General features: G+C 36.5%; 1 protein-coding gene across 1 annotated transcript in view; it reads left to right on the top strand.

Moving 5' to 3' along the window:
• The window catches only part of LOC103179888 (anoctamin-4), a 64,572-nt gene that overhangs the window by 30,280 nt on the left and 10,467 nt on the right, over positions 1 to 23,825 (top strand). Inside the window, 15 exon segments of the mRNA XM_007895397.2 lie at positions 367 to 467; positions 1,216 to 1,260; positions 2,251 to 2,382; positions 6,506 to 6,612; positions 7,592 to 7,647; positions 7,940 to 8,061; positions 9,809 to 9,943; positions 12,011 to 12,107; positions 13,958 to 14,018; positions 15,079 to 15,161; positions 17,437 to 17,577; positions 18,091 to 18,255; positions 21,308 to 21,344; positions 22,857 to 22,968; positions 23,273 to 23,330. Of these exon segments, the coding sequence (XP_007893588.2) occupies positions 367 to 467; positions 1,216 to 1,260; positions 2,251 to 2,382; positions 6,506 to 6,612; positions 7,592 to 7,647; positions 7,940 to 8,061; positions 9,809 to 9,943; positions 12,011 to 12,107; positions 13,958 to 14,018; positions 15,079 to 15,161; positions 17,437 to 17,577; positions 18,091 to 18,255; positions 21,308 to 21,344; positions 22,857 to 22,968; positions 23,273 to 23,330 (1,452 nt within the window).

Here is a 23,825-nt window from a genome sequence, read left to right as displayed (position 1 = left end):
TAGGGCTATAGGATCTTTAATGTCCACCAAGTAGACCGACAACGCCTTGGTTTAACATCTCATCCAAAGGATGGATACTTCATAAAATAGAAAACTATTGCCTTCTTTTTGCTATAAACATTCTTTTTCTCTTTTGATGTTTGAAAGAGCTGGAATAAAGCAAGGTTCATGGCCTTGTGCTTTAATCTTCCCTTTAACTTATGTAAAATAATAATCATATCACCAGTAGATAGACCAACCAAAACTAGTTACTTTAAAATACGTGTTACAATTAAATACATGGCATCAGCATTATGCCTTTAATAGATCATTCTTCAAACTTTCAGATGTTATATAATTATTTATTTTGTGTGTTTTTTTTTGCAGTCATCATTAACAAATAGTGATATAATATTTGTGAAGCTGCACGCTCCCTGGGAGGTTCTTTGTAGATATGCAGAGTTAATGAATATACGAATGCCTTTCAGGTAAGCCAAAAAATACTTCATTTGCAATTTCTTCTGTAGATGTTTCAATTATATGTATGACCTGAAGTACTGCTAATCTTATGCTGTTGCCTGTATCTGCAGCTCAAAGTGCACCACAATTTTGAGAAACTGCATTACATCATCCTTGATCAAATTTTCAGAACATTCGAATGTTTTGAATAGAGTGGAATGATTTAATAAAATCAATTCACGGCCCCTCTGGTTAACTTCTCAATCTCAGCCCCTGTTCTGTCACCAGGCTTTTCATCCTGTGGTGTGGGACATCTTGACATGGATGACATGCGTGTTTGAAACTCAAAATCAGCGCATCCTTCCTTTCATTTAAAGGGGCTAAAAGCACTATATAATTGTAAATTGCATTGTAGTCCTCTGCCGGGCATAAGATAACAGAAATACTGGTGTTTGAGAAACAGCACTTCCCAACATGTTGTAATAAATTAACGTGTGCAGTACGTGTCTGAAAATGGAGAAGGAACAAGCAATATTCACCGACATGTATTGATGTTTTACTCAATAAATCATATTGTGCTTTTCTGATAATCTACAACAGTATCTTTTTAAATTACGTTGAAGTCTGTATTTGATCTCTTAATCTCTCCTTTTAGTCTTTTTTTTTCTACCTCTTACAGGCTTATGTCTTCAATCTCCCTTTCCTTCCTTGCTAGTTCATACTGTAACTGACGATGGGTTTGCTTCTCGACTGGCTTCATTTTTGCTGTTCTTCCAGGAGAAAAATCTATTACCTGCAGCGGCGGTACAAGTTCATGAGCAGGTTGGTGCTATTAACCATTGCCTCACTCACATAATAAACAGTTTATAATTGGAGGATGCTAGGGTTAGTATTCTGAAAGGATGAGATTAAATAAACCGAATGGCCTACTTCATCGGAACCTCTGTTGTGAATTATCTGTTCAGAGAGTAGATATATCTCAGCAGTAATGCCCAGATAATTATAAATCTATTTATCCAGAATAGACTTCCACACTTGCTTAACATTTGATTACCAAATAACTTTGCTGCCTCTTTAATATGTTGTATGTGTAAGATGACAAACTCCCACATCTTTATCTTATCAAATAAAATGATAAGCATTAAGCTGAAAAGTATAAATTACGCAGTTTGTTTAATGAATACAGTAGGAGGAGAATTTGAAGTGTAATTAAAACAGTTCATTTTCAGTTTTGTAGTTCTAAATGAAAGTGGATTTAACAACAGTCAACAGATAATGTATCAAACAAAACTGAACTGCTGTAGTTTAAAACTGGGCATATATCTAGAACAGAGACATCTATTTCCAGTACATTTATTGATCTTTGACTGTGAACATGTATTATTCTCTGTTGGTCAATTTACCAGCTTTGGCTGCTGAGTTTTGCCCACAAAATACCCAGTCAATTCACTTTACAGTATATTTTGTGAAGCGCTTTGAGACATCTCAACATCATCATAAGGTGCTATATCAAATGCAAGGATTATTATCAAGGGAAAATAATATAAGGTTGCCTGAACATTCAAGTCTGAATGGTCAATCTCTTTCTGAAAAAAAACTAAGCCAGACAACAAGCAAATGTATTCACTATGACTTAAGCAAAATGCTAGAGCTGAGAAGCAAGGAGAGATTTCTTTGTTAGAATTCTACATGTGCAATATACAGAAATTATATATATTTGCTATGTATGTAACTTCTAGTAAGATAGAAGCATAAAACATGGAAAATATATAGCCACTGTTAACATTTGGTTTGTATTTTTGTTATGAATAGGATGGAGAAAAGATTGAGCATGTTTCGAGGATGGTTACCTAAAAAGCCTATGAAATTGGACAAGGAAACGTTACCAGACCTGGAGGACACTGACTGCTACACCGCGCCTTTCAGCCAGCAGAGAATTCATCAGTAAGTATGATGCTGATAAACGGCAGAAAGAAACTGTTAAAATGAATGATTAATTATGACAGTTCTTATATCACTCAGTGGGGAATTTTTGGGGTGTTATGCAGCAATCTTTAACAATTTGCAACGCTTTGGGATGTCCTCCTGACGTGAAAGGTGCTATACAAATGTAATTTGGTATTTTATTAACTGAGGAGTTGTTTGTGCTGTACAATGTGAACAAGTTGGAAAGATGTGCAACAGGGTAGCTGCCTCTGAACATGATACCTCCTGTTTGTTAAGTTGAACCAAATCCAATATGTTAGGAGCAAAGTTATCACAGTTTAGCATCTCAAGGAGCAGGAAATGAGTCTTCTGATGACTACAAGAAATGAACTATCCCAATCCAGGCATCCTGATGGAAGGTTTTTGATGCTGTGACTCAGACTAGCCAGTGAAACTCTTTGCATTGGCATTCGAAGTGCCAGCTTTGAAATGAATTCGAAAGTAACATAAATAAACTTTTAAATAAAATGAGGAAAATATATTTTTGGTGAATCAATATTTTTTCAAGTAATTGAATAACCATCAGAAACACCAGTGGTATGCACATGTGGGATGTCTTGACTTGTGAACGGAGGTATCTTTGCTGTCGGAAATGGCTGGGTTTGGAACCTGCCACAAAACACCATTAACCATATTAAGAAATGATGGGGGTGAGGGATGGATTTCAATTAAAATGGACCATGTTGCCATTTCTAATAACTTAAACGTCAAATTTTGGGAGTCCTGTTGCAGATTGGTTAGAGAGCTCATCTCAAGTGATTTGATTTCCAGGCAGGGGGAGACCTTAGGCAAGTTTCCTTACTCCACACGCATCTGTTTGCCTAGCAGTAAGTAGGAAGTCGGTTGTTAGTTGATTGGTGGATTTCTATCTAGGGTAATATTCCCTCCAAAGAATAATAATAATAATAATTTGCTCATTCAATCCACTACTGTTTGTGGGACACTGCTGTGTGCAATTGGCTGCTACGTTTCGCCCACAAAATATACAGTTAATTCACTTTGCAATATATTCTGTGAAGCAGTCTCAACGATGTGATAAGGTGTCATATCAAAGCAAGAATAGTTGTTATCATTATTATTGTGTTTATCTAAAGGGACTGTGATTCCAGGAAGGTAAATGTTAAATAATGTCAAATTGCGCTAGATAATTCAAAGGTTTCCTTAATGAATCAAACTGTGGTTGTTTAAGTCACAGCTGCACTCAACTTTTTTTTTACCCACTGGATGATTCTCAGCATTTAGTGTGATATTTATTCATCTTCATTCAAGAGTTGATGGATGTATTGTTGCTGAAAGATCACAGAGGTTATCTGCTTCCACAAAGGTACAGATGTATAGTCAGAAGGAAACAGCAACAATTCTAAATATGTGCTGCCTTCACCTAAAATTTCAGGTGCCATTGACTGAATTCACTCGGCGATAAGGGAACTCACAATTAATTAATGTCATGCACTATGTCAATTGCAAAAGCCTCAATTAGGTCAAAGGACCTTCAATGTGAAATACAGAAAACCCTGGATAAACACATTAGTCTCCAATATGCAAAGATTACCAATAGGAATTCCTAATTAGGAATGTAATCAGAGTACCTCACTCTGCGTCACAGAATTGCCACTCTAATGTAATTTGCTTTTGTTGCATAGATCTGAGTTCCCATTTGATTTCCTATTAAAGAATTCCACTGAAACCAGACAGTAGCACAAGAGGACATCAGCTTAAAGTTGTAAATGGCAATTTCACGACCCACATCAGGAAGTTGTTTCTTCAGTCAAAGGATGTTACTGACTGAAACAGGTTACCAGGAAGGGTGGTTGAGACCAGGATACTGGACTCATTTAAAAAGCAGCTTGATGTTGTGAGGAGGACAGTGGGGTGGGTATTCTGGAGCGACGGGCCAGAAAGGCTCAGTCATCCAAACCTTGATCTTGTTTAATCACTGCATATTACATCCAATTGCTGCTCCGTTCTCACCTTGCTCAACTATCCTATTAAGTTTTTTTTTAGGAGATCTCCTATGTGAAAGGCACAAATTGTTGCTGCATGCCATGGTTACTATGTCACTGTTATGTAGCGTATCGGAAAGTTGTCTTTATTAAAGTTTACTGTGTAAAGAAAAACAGAACTTATTAGAAATCACATCTATTCATTGTTAAAATATAATGCATCTTGAAAGCAATTGAATTTCACATGTCTTTTGTATTGCTAATGTGTTTTTGTTAATCTCTTCCTAAACTGACAGTTCTTCCAGTTTGCCTTAGCCTTGGATGAGAGTTGAAATTCTCAGACCAAAATATTTGCATAAGATTTCCTTTCAAATAAAGTCAATATTCCAGAAGTACAGAATAGTCTGGATAATCCGCACTTTGCTGACTGATCCTCAAATGACTCCACTGAACTATTTAGTGTAATAGGTTTTGGTAACTGCCAAGTGTGTTGATATTACTTTGCATCTATACAATGCAGCTGTTTTAAACTGATGGTTCTAATGAAGAATTTATAATATAATTAAACTGTGTAATTATCTTTAATTGATTTATTTACGTTTTGTAACAAAAGTAACAAGTTTGAACTCTACAGCTTCTCTTTGAATTGTGTGCAGATTGACTGAGAGATGCAAATCAAATTAGGCTAGGTAGGTACAGTTCTAATAATCTTTTCTCCAAATAGAATATTCTGTCTCACAATCCCAGATGGAGTAAAACTGTTGATACGTTTTAGTAAGTAGGTTGGGTATCTGCCTGCTGCAGGACTTGCAACCACAAAGGTATGAATTATGTGCCTTTCCTTGTTACCAATCCATAAATTTGATTCAATGAGAATTGAAAAGTAAAGGTAAAGATTCTCAATTGTGGTAATTACAGATGGTAAAAAGCAAAAAAGCACATATGACATCAAAATGTAGGTGATAAAGAATATCACCAAATAGCATAATTATTGTCACACTAATGTTTTGCGAATGGTTTCCTATATGTTTTATATAGCTAGTAAATAAGCGACAAGTAGGTAGAGAAGAAATTGGAAATTCAAAATTTCAATTCTTTCTTACTACATTTTCGATGTCTATTACTTAAACACCGTTTTAACCATAAACCTGAAATAGTTGTTGCATTGATTTGTACTTCTGTTTGATTTTTGAGGGTAGAGAAGGGAATTGGGATTAAGATAGATTCGATAAGAAGATAGATGTAGGGTTTAAAGGACTCTCAATTGTCCTTTAAACCCCACATCTGTAATGTTGTAGCAGGTTACAGAGGTACCGAGGAGCAAGACCGTGGAGGGCTATAAAATTAAGGATGAGGCTCTTAAATCAATCCTCTGGGGGATGGGGAGCCGTTAAAGCCGTTCTGCCTTCCCCCACTTCCACAACATTGCTTACCTCCGCCATGACCTCTCCTTTCAAGCCACTGGGACCCTCACCCATGCTTTCATAATTCATAATCAAGCACCGTGAGCCGATCATCTCTATCGTCGCCCGGCTTGAACGGCTCCCCATCCCCGGGGAATTGATTTAAGATCCTCATCCTTAATTTTATAGCCCTCCACAGTCTTGCTCCTCGGTACCTATGTAACCTGCTACAACACTACCTACTTACCTGCTCACTCCCCTTAACAGGCACTGACCTGCTCCATGTCCCCCGCCCTGCTCGCTCCACCATCGCTGGGCGGGCCTTCAGCCTTTCTGCCCCCACCCTCTGAAACTCCATCCTTCGCCTCGCCCCTTCTCTTGCCTTTTTCAAGGCCCAACTGAAGATCTTCCTCTTTGACTGTTCCTTCAGTCATTCTCCCACCCCCCACTTGATTCCAACGCCCAGCTCAGGTCCAGCACCTTGGGACTTCTTCCTGACTTGAAAGGCTCTGGATAAACAGAATTTGTGGATGTTGTTTTGGATTGAAAGACTTTAAACTGCACCAGAATTGATCTTTCCAAATTCAGCCTGCACAAGAATTATTTATCTAGAATATTCCTTCCAATCAATCACATAAAGCATCACTTTGGCCACATATCTCTTTTGTGGCACCTTCTCAAACACCTTTCAAAAATCCAGATCTGATATCCAAAGTATATTCAATCTTATTTCAGCTTTATTATACACAACAAAGACACTTTCTTCAATAATTCTACAAGAAGCAGAATTGTCCATCATATTTTACAGAGGATCAAATATGAGGAAGGAAAGAATAAAATTGGTAAGTATCGCCTTTTTTTTTAATGCTGTGTATTTTATTGATTTGATAAATGTGAAAATTGTATCACCATTTGTAAAATATTAGAGAATGTTTTACGGTGTTTTAAATTGTGTTTAGCAGGAGGAGGCGTTACTAAAATGTTACTTTGAACATTATTATTTTATAGATTTCAAGCTATGATGTTGTAATGTTCTTCATTAGACACGATAAACATAAGATGTATAAGTTATTTGCAGTTACGAGAGAGCTGTTTTGTAATTGAAGTCTTGAAGTAATATTTTATGCACTTAAATATAAAATAACTTACATGTCCACTCACGGTGTACAGTGAGCTCATAGTGTAGACTGCACCCACGATAATGCAGTTCTCTGCAGTACTAAAGGAATGCTTCATTATCAAGCGTGACATTTCAGATGAGTCGTTAAACCAAGGTCCCTTTTGTCTGTTGAGGCATTGAAGATCCCAAGTCACAATTACGAAAGAGAAAGGAGTTTCTCTGGGCTCCAGGTGACAATCCTCCAGATTATTTGTTCATTCATCTCATGGATGTCTGGGGGATATTGCTGGTGCAAATCACTGCCTGAATTTGACAGTAATTATTGATGAAGCTCTTTGAGATGTTTTGATGCGATGAGATGCCATAGAAAGTTCTTGCTTTCTGAGACTTGTCATTAATTAGCCTGTTTTGCAAATACAGTATTTTTGTTTGAACGGGACTGAAGTAACAGCCATGAGAAGGGGTACAAAGCTTTTGTAATTGTACATCCAATCATATTGTGTATCACTCTGGTTAAATAGACATAGTAATTAATTAATCAATCAATCTGAGAGGTATTTGTCTCAGAAAGGAGTTTTACATGAAAGCTCATTACCTATTAAAGTATGCTGCTTATTGTAAAGTCTTGCAACCTTAAATATTTGCCTCAAAAGCTTCATAGAGCAAAAAAATTCAGCTGCACTTAATATTCATTTTCTTAGGGCTCAATCGTTTACTTGGCAACAGTACCTATGAGGCAGCATTTCCACTTCATGAGGTAAATATGGAGTTCAATAGTGCATTACCAACAAGTGATAGAAAAACAGCCACTAAAAATAATTGTGCTCTTTAATGTACAAGTTCACTGGATGGGAGTGAAATAAAAACTGTTAATTTTCCTCTGGTCCTACTCTATAAAATAACATGGCACAGAAAATGTTGAATAAAGAATTAATTGCTGACCTATAAACTACAGTCACTTATTTAACCTGTAGCTCAGGATTTCAGGGAAATATTCTTTAAATTGATCCAGCTGAACTGACGAGTTGAAGCATATGTGTTGTCTTCAGGGAACTCACAGAAGCAAAAATTCCATAAAGACCCACGGAGCTGAAAACCAGCGGCATTTACTGTTTGAATGCTGGGCATGGTGGGGAGTGTGGTACAAATATCAGCCACTGGATCTTGTAAGGTAAACGACATAATATCTCCATATTATTTCTCTTGTGTTGTTAGTTGGATACAGTTAGCACTGTTGAGTGAATGACCTACTTTCCATTCAATATCATTTACCTGTCAGGAATGGTTAGCATGAATTCACAGCAAAGTATTCATAGGATTTTCCTTGAAACTTTTGAATACGATGGAATATTTTCAGAATTCAAATTTGGTTTATACTGTCATTATTTATCATTTTCAGCAATTTAGTAGAACAGTGAAATGACGTGTCAGACAGCCTTATTTCGATTGATTTTACAATCCGAACTTTAAATAATGCTGAATGCTCAAGCTGAGGTAAAAGAAACATTCACTGAATCAGAATGAAAATGTGACTGTGTTCACATGAAAGGAATAAAGCTATGCATATATGTAAGAAAAAGAGGGTTTGGTTTTTAAATTTGGGTCACTTCACAGAAAATGTTGGTTTATTTATTTAAGTAGACACACTGTAATCAAATTCTCTCAGCAATTATTTGTACCATTTGTAGGGACTTTGCTACAAATTTAAAGTAAAGCTGTCCCATTGTCCTTCCACCCACACAGTCAGTGTTCCATTGTACGTAATAATAATAATCTAATAATAATAATAATCCTTGCATTTGATTAGCATAACACCGGCAACAACACCATCTTTCACAAACGAAGGGAACTTGGTAGAAGCTTCTCAGACACACAACCATTAGGTTAATGAAAGCTTTAAAATCATTTATAGAACCCAATACGAAACAATTGCAATAATTATAGAAAATTCCAATGCTGTAATTGAACCAATTTCTGTAGCAGATAACTTGATAATCATCAATGCCTTGTGGTCTACAGAGGCCAGTTCAGAACAGTTGTTACGTATAATGTACTTATTTTAATTAACCTGTTGTAATAAAGTAATAAAAAACTGACATTCTAAGACATCTTAGAGAGATTATGCCAAGCTAAAAAAAANCTCGTAGAGAAAAATTAATAATACTTTGAAGGTTCATTTAATTTCATATATTGACTTGGGTTTAATCTGGAAATAGAAAAATTCAGCTGCTGTGCAGTGAACTGCCCTGGTAGTCATTAAAGCAGTGGAGAATAAAATTGCAATTTGCTGGAAAGCTACAGGGAGACTTTGGAGTAAAGGAGGATGCAGAAATTCTATTGAGGCAGTGGTTGATATTAAATGATGGAGAGCGCTAAAAAAACACGGATGCACAGTTAAATGCACTCGAAAAGCAATTGCATCTGAAGTGCTTTGAGACGTTTCAATTTTATAGGCTCAATAACAAGTTCAAGGAATATTTTATTGTTCTATTTCATCAAGATTTTAAAGGCTTTATGTTGTCATTCACTTCTCATAACAAAACATTGCCCTACAGATCATGGCTGTGCCACAGCAATGTATTCATTTTAGAGAGATAACAAATGAAATGATTGAATCTGACATGTGTTTACAATAATCAATCATTTGTTTTCTTACTCTCAGTAGGTTACCGATGATTACTACCGATACATCGAAATCAGTAATATGCATGTTTTTAAGATTTCAAGTTTCAGTTATGAAAAAGCTTTATTTGCCTTCAGCCAGCAATGTTTGTTAACCGAAGATAGTCCTCAAGCTTCAGAATTGGAACGATTAGAGTCCAACATATTTATTTACGCTAAGGATTCTTTGTACAGATGTATTTACTCAACATATTTCTGTTGCTTCAGTAGCAGTGTGTTTTCTTTTATACTTGCAGGCGCTATTTTGGTGAGAAGATTGGCCTGTACTTTGCCTGGTTAGGCTGGTATACTGGAATGCTGTTCCCAGCTGCCATTGTTGGATTACTAGTGTTTTTGTATGGAGTCTTCACTCTTGACTACTGCCAAGTAAGGTAAAAATGTCCACATGAAAATTTTGAATCCTATCTGTTTATCAACCTAACTCTAAGAATGTTTTTCAAATTAAAAATGATCTGTGTTGAGGTGTATCCTTGCATTAAATATACCACTTCCCATCAATTCCTTTTATTTTGTTAGCTGACAACTAGTATATTTCAGTAAGATTTTTTTACAGAATTGCAGTTAACAAATTTGCCAATTCTGATCAATAATTGGGTTTATAATAAATGAATGTTCGGAATATTTGATTGTTCCAACTTTGCTTCACATTTGACAACCCTGATTTACGATCCTTTGTACCAGACTGATGTACGATTTGCATTATAATAACCCACTGCCAATTTCCCACATATTTGACAACAGTAAATGATGTGTAGAGTTCTATTAATCAGCAGCAAAACGTTGCAGTATGAATCAGATTTGACTCAGCTGTAAGAGATGCTTTCAGAAATAATTTGCTTCACTGCAGCAGAAATGCAACGCATGGGAAACATTGCTGGTTCCATTCCCTCGAGGTCCATTGAAATCTGTTCGGCTGTCCAGTAGATGTAACTTCAAATGATCCTTTTTAATCTTATCAAACAGTGTGGGTAGCAGAGAACTCTGAAATTGTCTGTTTCTTTCACTGTCCCAATGCAACATGTTCAGGAGTGGGAAAGTATCCTGGTCACTATTGGGAGAACAGTATTAATAGAGCATTGATCTTACTTTACAGCCAGTTGCACAAACTGCTCTTTAGCTGCACTGATAAGCCTGAGAGCATTCCTGGGGATTATTAATATTATCAAGAAGCCACTTAATGAAGAGACTGAGTCCATTTGCATCATCTGCATATATTTGTCACCTCCTGCCTCAGTTTTTGCTAATGCATTCCTCACTGGTCTCCCAGCTCCACTGTTAACAAGGTCCAAATTATACCAAATGAAATGATCAGTCATTTCCTATCTCTTTCCAGCTTGGCATCAAACCTACACCGCTGTTAAGTGCTCGAGATGCTATAAATGCAAGTTGTTGTTATTGTTCTGAAGAAGTGTGAATTAAGTTCTTAGTGGAAACTACATCCTTAGGGTAGTTTAGGCGAGGACTGTGTCTCCATGCTCAATTCATTCAAGACCACAAAAGGCAAATATTTATAATGCATCTTTAGTATTTATTTAGTGTTACTTACTGAACGAATCGATTTGAAAACCCCAGTACAATACAATAGGGCAGTGCTACAAAGTGTTCCAAGATGACTAATCTCTGCATGCACAACATTAAAGAATGAAAAATAAACCAACATCCTAGAGAAAGAGACTAAATTAGCAATGTCTCTTCTCTCAGTAATTTACAGCCAGTAATTTTCAAATTTAGAGCAAATAGACCTTGGGGTGTGTTGATATATACAATTTGTATTCACAGTTTTATTTTATATTTATTTTGATTAGCCCCTCCAAGAAAAAGCTAACACTAACAACAAGCATTTCTGATTTCATTCTGTAAGTGCACAAGAAAGAAAGGAATTAAAAAGGACCACTTGGTCTATTAATCCTACTGTTTTGTGGATCATCTGTGGAGACTCTACCTTTCCTCTATTTTCTAAGGATATGGTTCCCAATCAGATACTAATTACTTATTTTGATCTCACTAATCAGCTGAAGCCCTATTTGCTGTGTGCAAGCCTTTTGCAGTTGTCTGTTTTTGATGGGTGGAGAATTCTTTCCAATCTTCAGTCTCTTTTGGAACTTGTTAAGTTTAAACCTCTGTTCTTTAGTTCAGCGCTCACAGTCAAATACAAATAGCCTAGAGCCTTAACTATTTTGTCCTGTATTTCCTCGAGTATTCTAAGTCATATCTAACCTTGTGTTAACGGGTGTGTTAACACCTGACATTTCATTGTGAATGTTTCCTCACTAAATGTAATAAGAAATACTGGAAGTGCTTGGCTGTGAATTGTGTGTATGTCTTCACAACATTGACTTCTACTTGTGTTAAAGATTCCAGCGTTTTCTCATCAAACAATAGTGCATGTCATCATCAGTGTCTGGTCTGTGATTCCATATATCTCATTTTTCTTCCAGTAAAGAAGTCTGCCAAGCAACAGAAATAATTATGTGTCCTCTTTGTGATAAGTATTGTCCCTACATGAGATTATCAGACAGCTGTGTTTATGCCAAGGTATAGTATCCGCTTTATCCATCGTGATTTAAAAAAAAGTTGATGTTAAGCAACAATATAAGTTCTTTTTACATTTTTAAAATTCTGGTCACTACTGAATGTAAACATCTTACCGTAGAAGTTGATCACATGTACTGTTAAATCGTTGTGATGGACACAATTTCAGCAGCAGAGCTATAATGAAAATAACACACTTGAAAAATCTTAATGGGTTAAACTAAATAAATTGAATATTTCTTGAGTTGTGGCATAAATTGAGAAATATTCGATTGACAAAAACTGAAAACACACCAATGATCAAATATGGACTAACTTATTTATGGGGCCTCTTTTTATGGCCCCGTGGGCCACTTCTGGCCCGCGGGCCACAGATTGGCCATCACTGGGTTAAACAAATCAGTCTCTGCTTGTTCCATGGCGAGTTCAATGCTGCATTGTATTTTACTCCAATTATTAGTTTGATACCAGCACCTGCTTTGATAATGGTGCAAGTTGGCAGCTCCATGTTAAACTGCCCACTCACACTGCTTTGTGCTGAGGTAAACCAATGATCTGCCCATGCCTACCTACACACATGTACGCAGCCCTGCTCACTAGCATTTCAAAGGCTGATGCCATTTTAATGTTGGTAAAGATCCTGTTACCCTTTAATAGCATGGACTAAAATATCTGATTTTATCACAATGCAATTGTAAACTAGAAACCTTTTAATTTTATAATAAAATGTTTGCTTCATACTGGTCAATAACACTGTGCTACATTTGATATAAATTTCTTATTACATGGAAATGACTCAAAGCATTTAACACAGTGAGTTACGTGCTGAATTGTAATGATTATGATGTGTGGCAAATGCAATAAATTATCTGTCAGCTAAATTCTACAAACATTAATGAGCCAAATAAATCTGTTATTGGAGAATTTGGATAATCGGCCAATATACTGGGAGAACAGCTGTTTTGTTTTCAAAATAGAGCTTTGAGATCTTTCAATGTCAACCTGATGTACTAAAACATTTTAACATCTCATCCAAACGGGAGCACTCTCTCAGTTAACAGAATGTCAACTGGATTATGAATTCATGGTCCTGGTGTGTTTCTTGAATGTCAAGGCAGAGTTCCACCATCTGTGCCAAAGTAGCGCCTTAACGCATCAGCAAAATTTCTCAAAGTGCTTCACTGTAAAATGTAGTGACTGTATATTTGTAGGTGAACCATGGCAGCCAATTTGCACATTTTCTTTGGGTGGAAAATTTGGCTCATCATCAAGTTTTAGGACTGAGATTCCAGCGCATCAGTTAATGAGAATTTATAATCATACAGTGAACAACGTGCTCTAACAGGCCTTGACAATTACATTACTTTCATGTTCACATGTTCATAATAGACAGCAGTTAATTGTTGAACTGAGTGAGTGCATCACAGCAGTATATCTGATAGGTCAGTGTCAGTAAAATCAGTACATTATTGTACAAAAAAAAAGGTGGCTTGTGTCATCTGTCTCTGTTATATAGATGCTTTCAAACGAGCAGCAATAAATATTTTCCATTTCATACGTAATAGAAATATATATCTCGAATTTGTGAGTAGTGTCATCACAACGATACTTCTGTTTTTTCACCTCCACAAAAAAAGAAAGAAATAATTAGTACTTTTATTTTGACAGAAACGAACAATTCACCTGAAAAAATATTTTTATGTATCTGTCCACATTCAATGTAACTGGTAATAACTACTCGTGAATTATTTTGAGATGTTTGAATGTGATAAATAACCATAAAAATACATTTGTATTAATTAGTGCCAAAATAATGTTGAGAAGGGTTATTCTATTTATCTTTTGTTTTACAGGTAACTCATCTCTTTGATAATGGAGCGACTGTATTTTTCGCTGTTTTCATGGCAGTATGGGGTAAGTTCTTCTACTGAAGAAGTTAAATTTGGAATATGTTTCACGTGTACATTTAGTCGTGCAAAACACTAAAGCATAATTTCAAAGGTCGTATTTTGAAAGCAACAAATGCTTACTATTTTGACAGAAATATTTTATCTGCCCAATATGATATTGAAATGTATCAATATTATATCTACAGAAGGAGAAATATTTCATCTTTGATTGACTCACCCACTTTTACATGAGATTCCAAACCTTTACACTTATATCAGCTATATGTTGCCCAATATAACCATTTGACCATCTCTTTTAATATGAATCAGGATACAATTTCAGATATAAATTAAATGGTAAATTTCAATAGTTTGCTGTAACTTGCTGCTTGATTGGTTGCAGGAATCCAGATTGAAATAATTATAGTTTTTAGTGCACAAATAATCACCTTTTGCTTTTTTCCTTCATTGGGAAAACAATGTAAGAAATGCATTTGCAAATTTTAAACAGGATTTTCCTGTGCACATGGTAATCTTGTGGCATCTGGAAGTGCTCCAACTTCAAACACAAAGGAAAACATATATAGTACAAGCCTTCTTCAATACGAAACTCATTTTAGTCAATTCTACTTATATCTAAGGATCTAGAAGAGCAAAGTGATAAAGTGCCTTCACATACTCCACTTTATTTAACATTATGTCCTTTGCTTGGAAATAGAAAATCTCTTCAAACTTCGAATAGCTACTTTAACATAAATTGAAGTGTAAAAGAAGGCTATTCAGTCTGTTGAGCCTTTGCTTGTTCCTCCAAAAGATTTATGTAGATAGATGCACTGCAGGAAGTTGATGGGTAGATAAAATTAGGTTATTAACTGTTGCTATGTATATCATACATGTACATCTATATCAAACACATGATAATAATCCTTGCGTTTGATATTGTACCTATAATGTAGAAGGATCTAAAATAATGTAGAGGTAATTACTGCCAAATGTATTGGTTGTTTTTGTTGTTACATGTGTTATCCAATTTGCACTGTATTTTCCAGTTGATTTAGCTTAACTGTAGTTTTTGTTCACCATAGCCACTGTTTTCTTGGAATTCTGGAAAAGGAGAAGAGCTGTGATTGCGTATGACTGGGACTTGATAGATTGGGAGGAAGAAGAGGTTAGTAATGTATTCAAAAATGTATTTATCCACATATTCTGAAGGACAGATATCTGAAACCCACTACCCGCTGCCCCTGCTCGACTGGCTCTGGCCTCCTGCTTGTCCCTCGTGCCTTCCGTTCCACCACCGGTGGCCACACTTTCAGCTACCATGCCTCGAAACTCTGGAACACTCTTCCTCTATCCCTCTGCCTTGAGCCCTCCTTCCCCATCGGGCCTGAAGACCCTCTTTGACCGCGCCAAGAGTCATCTCCCCCCTCCCCACAGCTTAGCATCGTGCTCCACCATTGTCAAGCTCTCTGAGATGTTACCCTGTGTGAAGGGCACTATATAAGTGCAAGTTGTCATCGTCGTTGTATTGCCAGCTATGAATCTTCATAGTTGGACTGCCAATGCTTATAGAGCAGTTCACAGCTTGCTCCCCTATTTGTTTCATGCTGTTGCTAGGTATTAGGGACTAGTGCCCTTTGTGGCAGTACATTCTGTGCTCTTAAAATTTAACTATCTATCATAAGCGCACATGTCAAAATGCACTAAACATACCAACACAGGATCATTCCCCTAGATATCTGTAGCAAAACAAATTATAATTGACCTGCCCTCTAACTCGTCAACAGAAGCTGGAGTCTAAAATAAGAGTAATTGTACAATATTTTTGTAATTCATTGATGATAACTTCTGTAAATTACAACTGAGTGTTTAGTTATATTAACACTGCACTTTTTCTGTCAGGAACAGTTATTTATCGTCTCCGGTCCAAATCACTCTCAATCTGAATCGGGTAAAAAAATCATCTGATTTCATTGTTTTGGCATCTATTCAAAAATCATGATTTAATATTGTTAAAAGATGGTTGCTCTCTTTCAACATGGGGCTCTAGTGTGATTAATATTAAATTGTCCCATTTAAAAAATAAGCTGAGGATGTGAACTCAGGTCATAGCTTGTTGAATAACATTCTGTCAATAATAATAATCATTTTTTACATTTGATATAACGTCTCAAAGTGCTTCACGGGATATACTGTAAAGCGGTGACTGTATATTTTGTGGGGTGAATATAATCTATTTTATGCAGTTGATGCTGTTTAAAAAGGTTGCAAATATAGTAATTAAGATGCTTCTGTAGGGCTGGAGATTTTCATCAGTTCTGGGCCATGTTGGGGATGCCCTAATAAAGTGAAGACTCTTCGCACCGAGGGAAATAAAAAGGGCACATTCCACTCGCTGAATGTAGAGCAGCTTGACATCGAAAGTTGTGGAGGAATTTATGAGCCTTTCATCCACCTCCCAAATGGGAAAAATGTGTGTGTGTGTTGAAATATGGTATTAGCATGATGGATTGTGCTGACAATTATTCTGGTGACAACTGTAAATATGATGTATTTCTCTTAAAGGATTGTCTTAAAACATTTCGTTCCAAACCAAGTGTAGTTTCCAACTTAGCTCTTGACAAATCCTCCCTAGAAACTGTCCAGGGAATCTATGCAGGAGATAGGAAGGTTTTGCATTCCATCACACACTCCCTTCTACCTTTGCACCTTTTACAGTTTTATCGGCATTGTTTTAATCAAATTCATTTTTTAGTCATTCCTCAATTGCTCAACTGTTTATTTGATAAATTAATTATTTTAACCAACAATTAATTGTGAAATGTAAGGTTTTTTTTCTCATCATATATTCTCATCACATGTTGGGATCATTTCTATTTTCCTAGGCTGCATTAAAAATGCATTCATTTTACTCATTACCTCTGAACGTTAATTGGATTGTAAATTTACGCCAAGCTTCTGCTTCTTTGAAGTTTCACCCAGTGATTCAGATCATTTTCAGGTGACTGAAGTACACTAATTGGTCAAAGATGTAATATTTTTGAGAGTTAATAAATATGAATTATTAAAATTCTTAAAGATTGTCGATTTCAATGTAGTATACCCACACGTGATAACAGCAGAGCACACCTCATTGAAATATTAATCTACTGATCTCTACAGAGATAATGTTCAGACAATGGTTAATGTTCAGATGAGCAAATTGATTCAAAGCCAATTGTAATGGTGCCCAGTCATACCAACTAGTACTTTAATTTGTTAGGATGTGGTATGTGCACTAACAGCTTCTCTCCTTTCACTTCTCTTATCTTTATAAAACTGTGCATTCACTTTAAATGATAGTTAGGTTTCAGACACTCCCTCTGCAAAGACATGCGAACACAATGCATTTTCATTTTCAGATGTTATGGCGAATTGCAAATCTTTTTCTTTTGCTTTATCAGGAAGAAATCAGACCCCAGTTTGAAGCCAAATACTCAAAGAGAGAGCGCATGAATCCCATATCTGGAAAACCGGAGCCTTATCAAGCTTTTACAGACAAGTGCAGCAGACTAATTGTATCAGCTTCTGGAATATTCTTCATGGTTAGTTAAAATGTGGTGTTATCCGCACTTGGTCCCAAATGTGTAACCTATTTAAATGACTTCATTATTTCTGCTCAGTATGCTACTATTGATAGAAGATTTTTTTAATTATATATTTGCGTAATTTAAAATAGTAAAAAAAAATCTTATGTTTATACGATGTGAACTATTCTGAAAATCATTTTAAAAAGCTGTTGTTATCAGTTCTTGTGGCTAAAAGAATAGAGCTCAGATCTCAAATGTGTGACCTATTTAAATAACATCACTGTTTCTGCTCGGTAGGCTATACAAGCTGAGTCAACTTTTTCAAGACGAATTAGCAAGTTTTTTTTTGCTTGCAGATGTTGTCTTGCGAGTCCATTATTAGTGATTTGTCACTAAAAGGAGTTTTCAGAGCAAGGTTGTTTTTGACTGTTCCTTGAAAAAGGTTTAGTCTTGTTTAAAATTAAGGACGGAGATTGCTTTAGGTAAATGATTCCTTTTTGACACAATTGTTTTTGAATCTTATCTCAGATCTGCGTGGTGATTGCTGCTGTTTTTGGCATTGTTATTTACCGAGTGGTGACTGTGAGCATATTTGCTGCTTTCGATTGGGCTTTAATTAGAAAAAATTCTCAAGTTGCAACTACAGGGACTGCAGTATGCATCAACTTCTGCATCATCATGCTTTTGAATGTGGTAGGTCACCTTTAGTCTGGAAAAGAGACACTTAACAGATATACTAATGTTTCTATATTTTGATTTTAGAAATGCATTTAAACAAGATATGGGCTGTAATTAAAATCTCTGTTACACATTAACACACTAAGCTCCTAACTTGCATTGGTATTGTTGTGTTCTAACATTGTCTTCCTCTCAGGTAACGTTTAGAATTTATTGAAGATGGTTTCCATCCAGTTAAAACAAAACTCGCAAATGAAATCATAGTCTCAAAATTAGAACCAGGCCACTTAAAAGTGAAATCCGGAAGCATTTTTTCACTGAAAAGGTGGTAGAAATCTGCAATTCTCCTCCCCAAAAGGCCATGGATGCTGGATCCATCCACACCATCAAGAGTGAGGTTAATAGATTTTTGGTAGGTCAGGGTATGAAGGGATATGGAAAGAAAGCGGGAAATTGGAACTGAAAGGATTAGTTGAGGTACAGATCAGCCATGATCTAATTAAATGGCGGAACAGGCTCGAAGGCCTGAATGGCCTACTTATGTTCCTATGTAAATCAATTTAACAAAACATTTTGGTCTTAAGCAAAGATGGATGAAATCCTCTTTTTATGTCCAGAGTTGAACGTATCTATCTCAAAATTATTACACTGAAACTGATTTAAAATTTAAATATTTAACACAATGACAGTTATCTTCATTAAAATCAAAATGATTTACCGGTTGTCACCAAATGATATTTCAATTAATAATGCTGCTTGAAATAACTCATTGGAGAGAGCCAGTATATCCTACTCAATTTGAAGAATGTCAGGAGAAACAAGATTAACTTTGAGACTATACCTGTTGGTTTATCTAAAGATGGATTCATGACATCTCCTGAGAAGGAAAGGTCCACTTTTCAGTTCATTACGATTCCAATTGACAACATGTCTGTTTCACTGAAACCCATGTACAACAGATGCTGTCCATCCCACGTATAACATTTTTGACCTTTAAACACTGCCTGGCAGATATCTTCTCCTCAGATTCCTGAACTCACATCCCTTCACTTTCCACTTGTCCCACTCCTTATCTGATAGGGTAATGATAACTATGAATTGTTCCCTTGCTGAGGTTCAGATTCAGTTTATCCTATTATTTGCACCTCTGAGATGGGCTCACAAGCCCTGATGCTTATATAACATTTATCCCCAGCATCGGTTGCTTCTTTCCAGGCACTTTATCCTGCAACTGCAGCAGATGGTAACACCCGACCCTCTGGTTCTTTCAACAGTATGGATGGTTGCACCTAACATTTTTTCAAAGTATGACAGAAATTCACACAGTTCTCTTACACTTTATTTGGTAGATATACTGTTGTCTCATCTATCACTGTGACCAAGTGCAAATTGAGAGACCACTAGGCCAAGCATATCTATTTGGTCTCTAATTGTGATCCTGACCTCCTTTAGCACTTGCGATATGTGTCCCACTCTCACTCAACCCTCTCCATTCTATTGGTTAGTATTACTCAAGCCAAGTCAAACTTTAGACACAGTATCTTTTCTTTTCCTTAGGAACTGTTCAGTTTAAAATTTTCTCTTCTTGCTTATCATAGATGAACAATGACAATTTTTTTACACCGATAACAATCTATAAAACAGTTTTACTGTCTGATTGACTGAATAACCAGTTCTTATCATCTGAAGAACAGACCTGCAGTAATTTCCCCCCCTACCACACTCTGGTTCCCTGGTTACATTAACAATATAATGAAGAGAACAGTTTTTGTCCTGCAGTAAATTGCAGATAATTAAAATCAATTCCCATCAGAGATCGCATTATAGTGGCATTCTCCTGTAGCTATTCAAATTGATAATAATACTTAAAAGGAATGCTGTTACATACAAGAGGAAAAGTAATATTAAAAGTAGATGGGAAAGATCAAGGGATTAGAGTTGAAAGCTCCAAGGAGGGAGATTGCAGGAGATGGAATCAAAAATCACCTTCTATGATACCTATCCTTAGCAATGCTAATACCTCTTACAAATGTCTCATCTACTTTTGTTTTTCTTCAACTAGCATTCCACTGCTCTTTACCTTTTTCCTGTGAATATATTTCTGCTCTGTTTTCCTTCTGCTCCTTTTCCCTATGCAGAAGATCTTTGATCTCATAGATTCAGTTCTGAAGATGAATTATGCCCAAAAAAACATCCGTCTGCATTTCTCAAAATCCGACTGGCTTACTGCGAACCATTAGTGTTTCTATTTTAGATTTCAATTTCCAACGTCTGCAGTTTTCTTTTTATCTCTTCTAATTGGGTCTGCGGGCCCTGTAAGTAAGTGCAAACTGTAATGTGTCCTAGTTTAATTGGATGTTCTTTCAGGTAATGGGCTCAAAATGGTGTTTCGGGAATTGGTTTTCCAATTTGTTTGCAGTATCAGAAATGGCCATTGGAAGCTATTCAGACTATGTTGAGACATACTGCCCAGCTATTTCAAGATGTTAGTATACTGTTGCCAACATTTCAGGCACACTGAAATTCAATTTGACTGAATTTTGAATTATGACCAATGTACGCTCTCTGGATACCATTAGCTCTTCAACATAAATGCCATTAGTTCCCCCGTCAGTCATGGTGAATGGTATTTTTCTGCCCGAATAGACTTGGTTCTAACATACTCTTATAGCTAAAAATAGTGATCTTTTTCTCTAAATCACTTTCTCGACATGGGATTTCTTGTTATAAGAAAAATCAGAATAGTGTTCTATTTTTAGTAGCCAGTTTTTATTGAAGCACATCGTCTAAAATGGTCTTAATGTTGAAAAATCATAGATGGTCCTTTAATCTGAGTATTTAAGACACTGAAACATCTCAGGTATGGTTTATTCTGGAATAGTACGTATCTGAATATCTATTGATTTTTCTTTAAAGACTTTTAAAAGTGTGTGGTAAATGCAGATTCAAGCTCAGACATATAGTGAGTACTGGGAAACTGGTATGACATGATGACTTTATTAGTCTTTATGTATGTTGTCAACGCATCTTAATTTACTTGCTAACAATTCTACAATATATTTTACAGTTATATGAAAAAGTTGCTCTTCTTCTGACAAATTTAGGTAAGTTCACGAGTCTTTTATTGCTGGGATATGTAGATGATTAAAATAAATTGGATAGGATCCAGATCACTATTAAATGTTTTAATACATGTTTTACCCCAATTGGTTACTATATGTTATTACATTTGATTTAGTCAGTTAGTTATTTCAATTTCTCCCATTTTTTGATGGTCCAGTGTTCTTTGAAGCTAGGAGATCGGGAAAGTGGCCTAGTCTTGTAGTTTGCCATAATGTTACTCTTTATGCAGTTGTTAGCTGCATGAGAATGGTTCATAATGGCTTGAGTTCCGCATCAACAATAACAAAAACTTGCACTTATATAGCGCCCTCCATGCAGAGTAACGTCTCAGAGCACTTAACAGCAGCAGAGCCTGACTCCGAGCCAGAGGTGGGGGATGGAGTTGGCCGTAGAGGAAGGTTTTCAGGCGGAACTTGAAAAAGGGGAGAGAGGGGGCCAGGCGGAGGGATTGAGGGAGAGTGTTCCAGAGTTTTGGGACATTCTGGCTGAAAGCGCGACCTCCGATGGTGGGGCGGAGGGTGTGAGGGATGAGCAGGAGGACTGTGGCAGTCGACTGGAGGCGTCGGTGTGTGGACTGGGGAGTGAGGATGTTGGATTCATTGACCTCTGCTCAATATCTCCTATGCTCTAATGAAACACACCATGTGGGCAATCCCAATTTTGTTTTGCAAATGTATGGAAGCTCTTTTAACTTGTATGTGACTGCTTGTACAAACCAATTGATATTTGTTTCATAAATCTGCTAGTTCATAGATAAATGTAGGTTAGTTTAAGAGTGAAGACATTTGTCTTCTTTAGTTGACAATGTTCAAAATTGGCTTCCAGTAGTTCAAAAGAACAAGAGACAGTATAGTGTCCTAAATAGGGTGTGGAAAGAGGAACGTAAGCTGAATGAAACAATTTATTGGTGGTACTATTATGGGACCTTTATCCTGAATACAGTACTACTATTTGATATTTGATATTTTTGATGATTACAGAAATAAACTTTGTTTAAAGAGACCTCATTATAAATACAAAAGTGCAAATTGCTCAAATGGCTACAAATAAGCATACCTAGTATCAGCTTTAACAACAACAAAATTACATTTGTAAAGCGCCTTTCACATCGGGAGACATCCCGAGGCGTGAACAGTCGGGGATTAGGGAAGGCAGAGAGAGAGGTAGGAGGGCGGCTGAAGGCACGGTGGAAAAGGAGGGTCTTGAGTCTTGCTTTGATGGAGGCAAGAGAGGGAGCAAGGGATGGAATTCCAAAGGGTGAGGGCAGAGAGGCTGAAAGCCCGGCCGCTGATGGGAGGGTGGGTCAGGCGGGAGACCTGGAGCAGGACGGAGACTGCTGAATGTAGGGGAGCAGACAGGTTGATAGGGGGTCAGCAGGTCAGAGAGGTAGGATGGGGCAAGGCCGCGGAGGATGAGGATTTTCAATTCTATTCTAACGTAAGTTATATAAAGTCTGAGAATGAATTTTGAACCGTCGTGTCTTTCTTTCACAGAACAGCCTCGAACTGAATCGGAATGGGAGAACAGCTTTACACTAAAAATGTTTTTGTTTCAGTTTGTTAACTTGAACAGCTCCACGTTTTACATAGCATTTTTCCTAGGAAGGTAAATCCATTTTTTTTTAGAACATGTGATTTAAAGAGCCTTTTAAAGAAGCGGATGTGACAATATATAACATTCGTAGTTTATATAGCTTTACATCCTTGTTCTTACCTGTAATATAGGCACTTAGAAAATTAACCAGAACTGTTTGTTTTAGAGTAAAATATTGAATCCAAATGAATAAAACCTATATTTTTTTAATATCCATGCACACAATTACATTCATAGAGTTTGCACAAGAATAAGGTTTTTCAAGATACAACTTTTAATCCAGTTATCGCACTTTCTCAATCGTTGCTTTTGACAGATTAACCGGACGCCCTGGTGCCTATCTAAGGGTTTTGAACAGGTGGAAGTTAGAAGAGGTTTGTATCACTAAAGTTAAAATTTAGTTTTCAATTTCATTACCTGGCTGATAGGTCAGTGGGATTCAATGAGCAAATTGCTCTGAGAGCCGATACACTCAATGTGCCAAATGATCTCCAGCGCTATACATTTCTACCATTCCATATATAAATAATAAAAGGAGTTGTGTATCAGTCATCAAGCTAAATCAACATGCTGAGTGGCTGCAAATTCAATTTTTGCAAACTCAATTTTCAAACTGGAGACTGACAAACACATGCAGGTTTGCCATTCCTCCTTTTAGGATCAATGAAATAAGAGCTAATTTTCCACATTTCAACAAAATGCTGATGAGGCTTTATGAGTAGCCAGCAGAGATGCTGAGCGAGGCCATCGTGAATTCATTAGCGATAATAAAACTGTAGCAGTCATTGACAATTCATCTGCTGTAATGGAAATTACATACTCCCCAAGCAATGAAGGAGCTACTTGACCCCTGTACAGTTAGAAACATC

The sequence above is a fragment of the Callorhinchus milii genome, unplaced genomic scaffold (genome assembly GCF_018977255.1).
Source record: "Callorhinchus milii isolate IMCB2004 unplaced genomic scaffold, IMCB_Cmil_1.0 Scaffold5, whole genome shotgun sequence".
Lineage (NCBI taxonomy): Eukaryota > Metazoa > Chordata > Chondrichthyes > Chimaeriformes > Callorhinchidae > Callorhinchus > Callorhinchus milii.
This window is presented reverse-complemented; position numbering and strand designations above follow the sequence as displayed.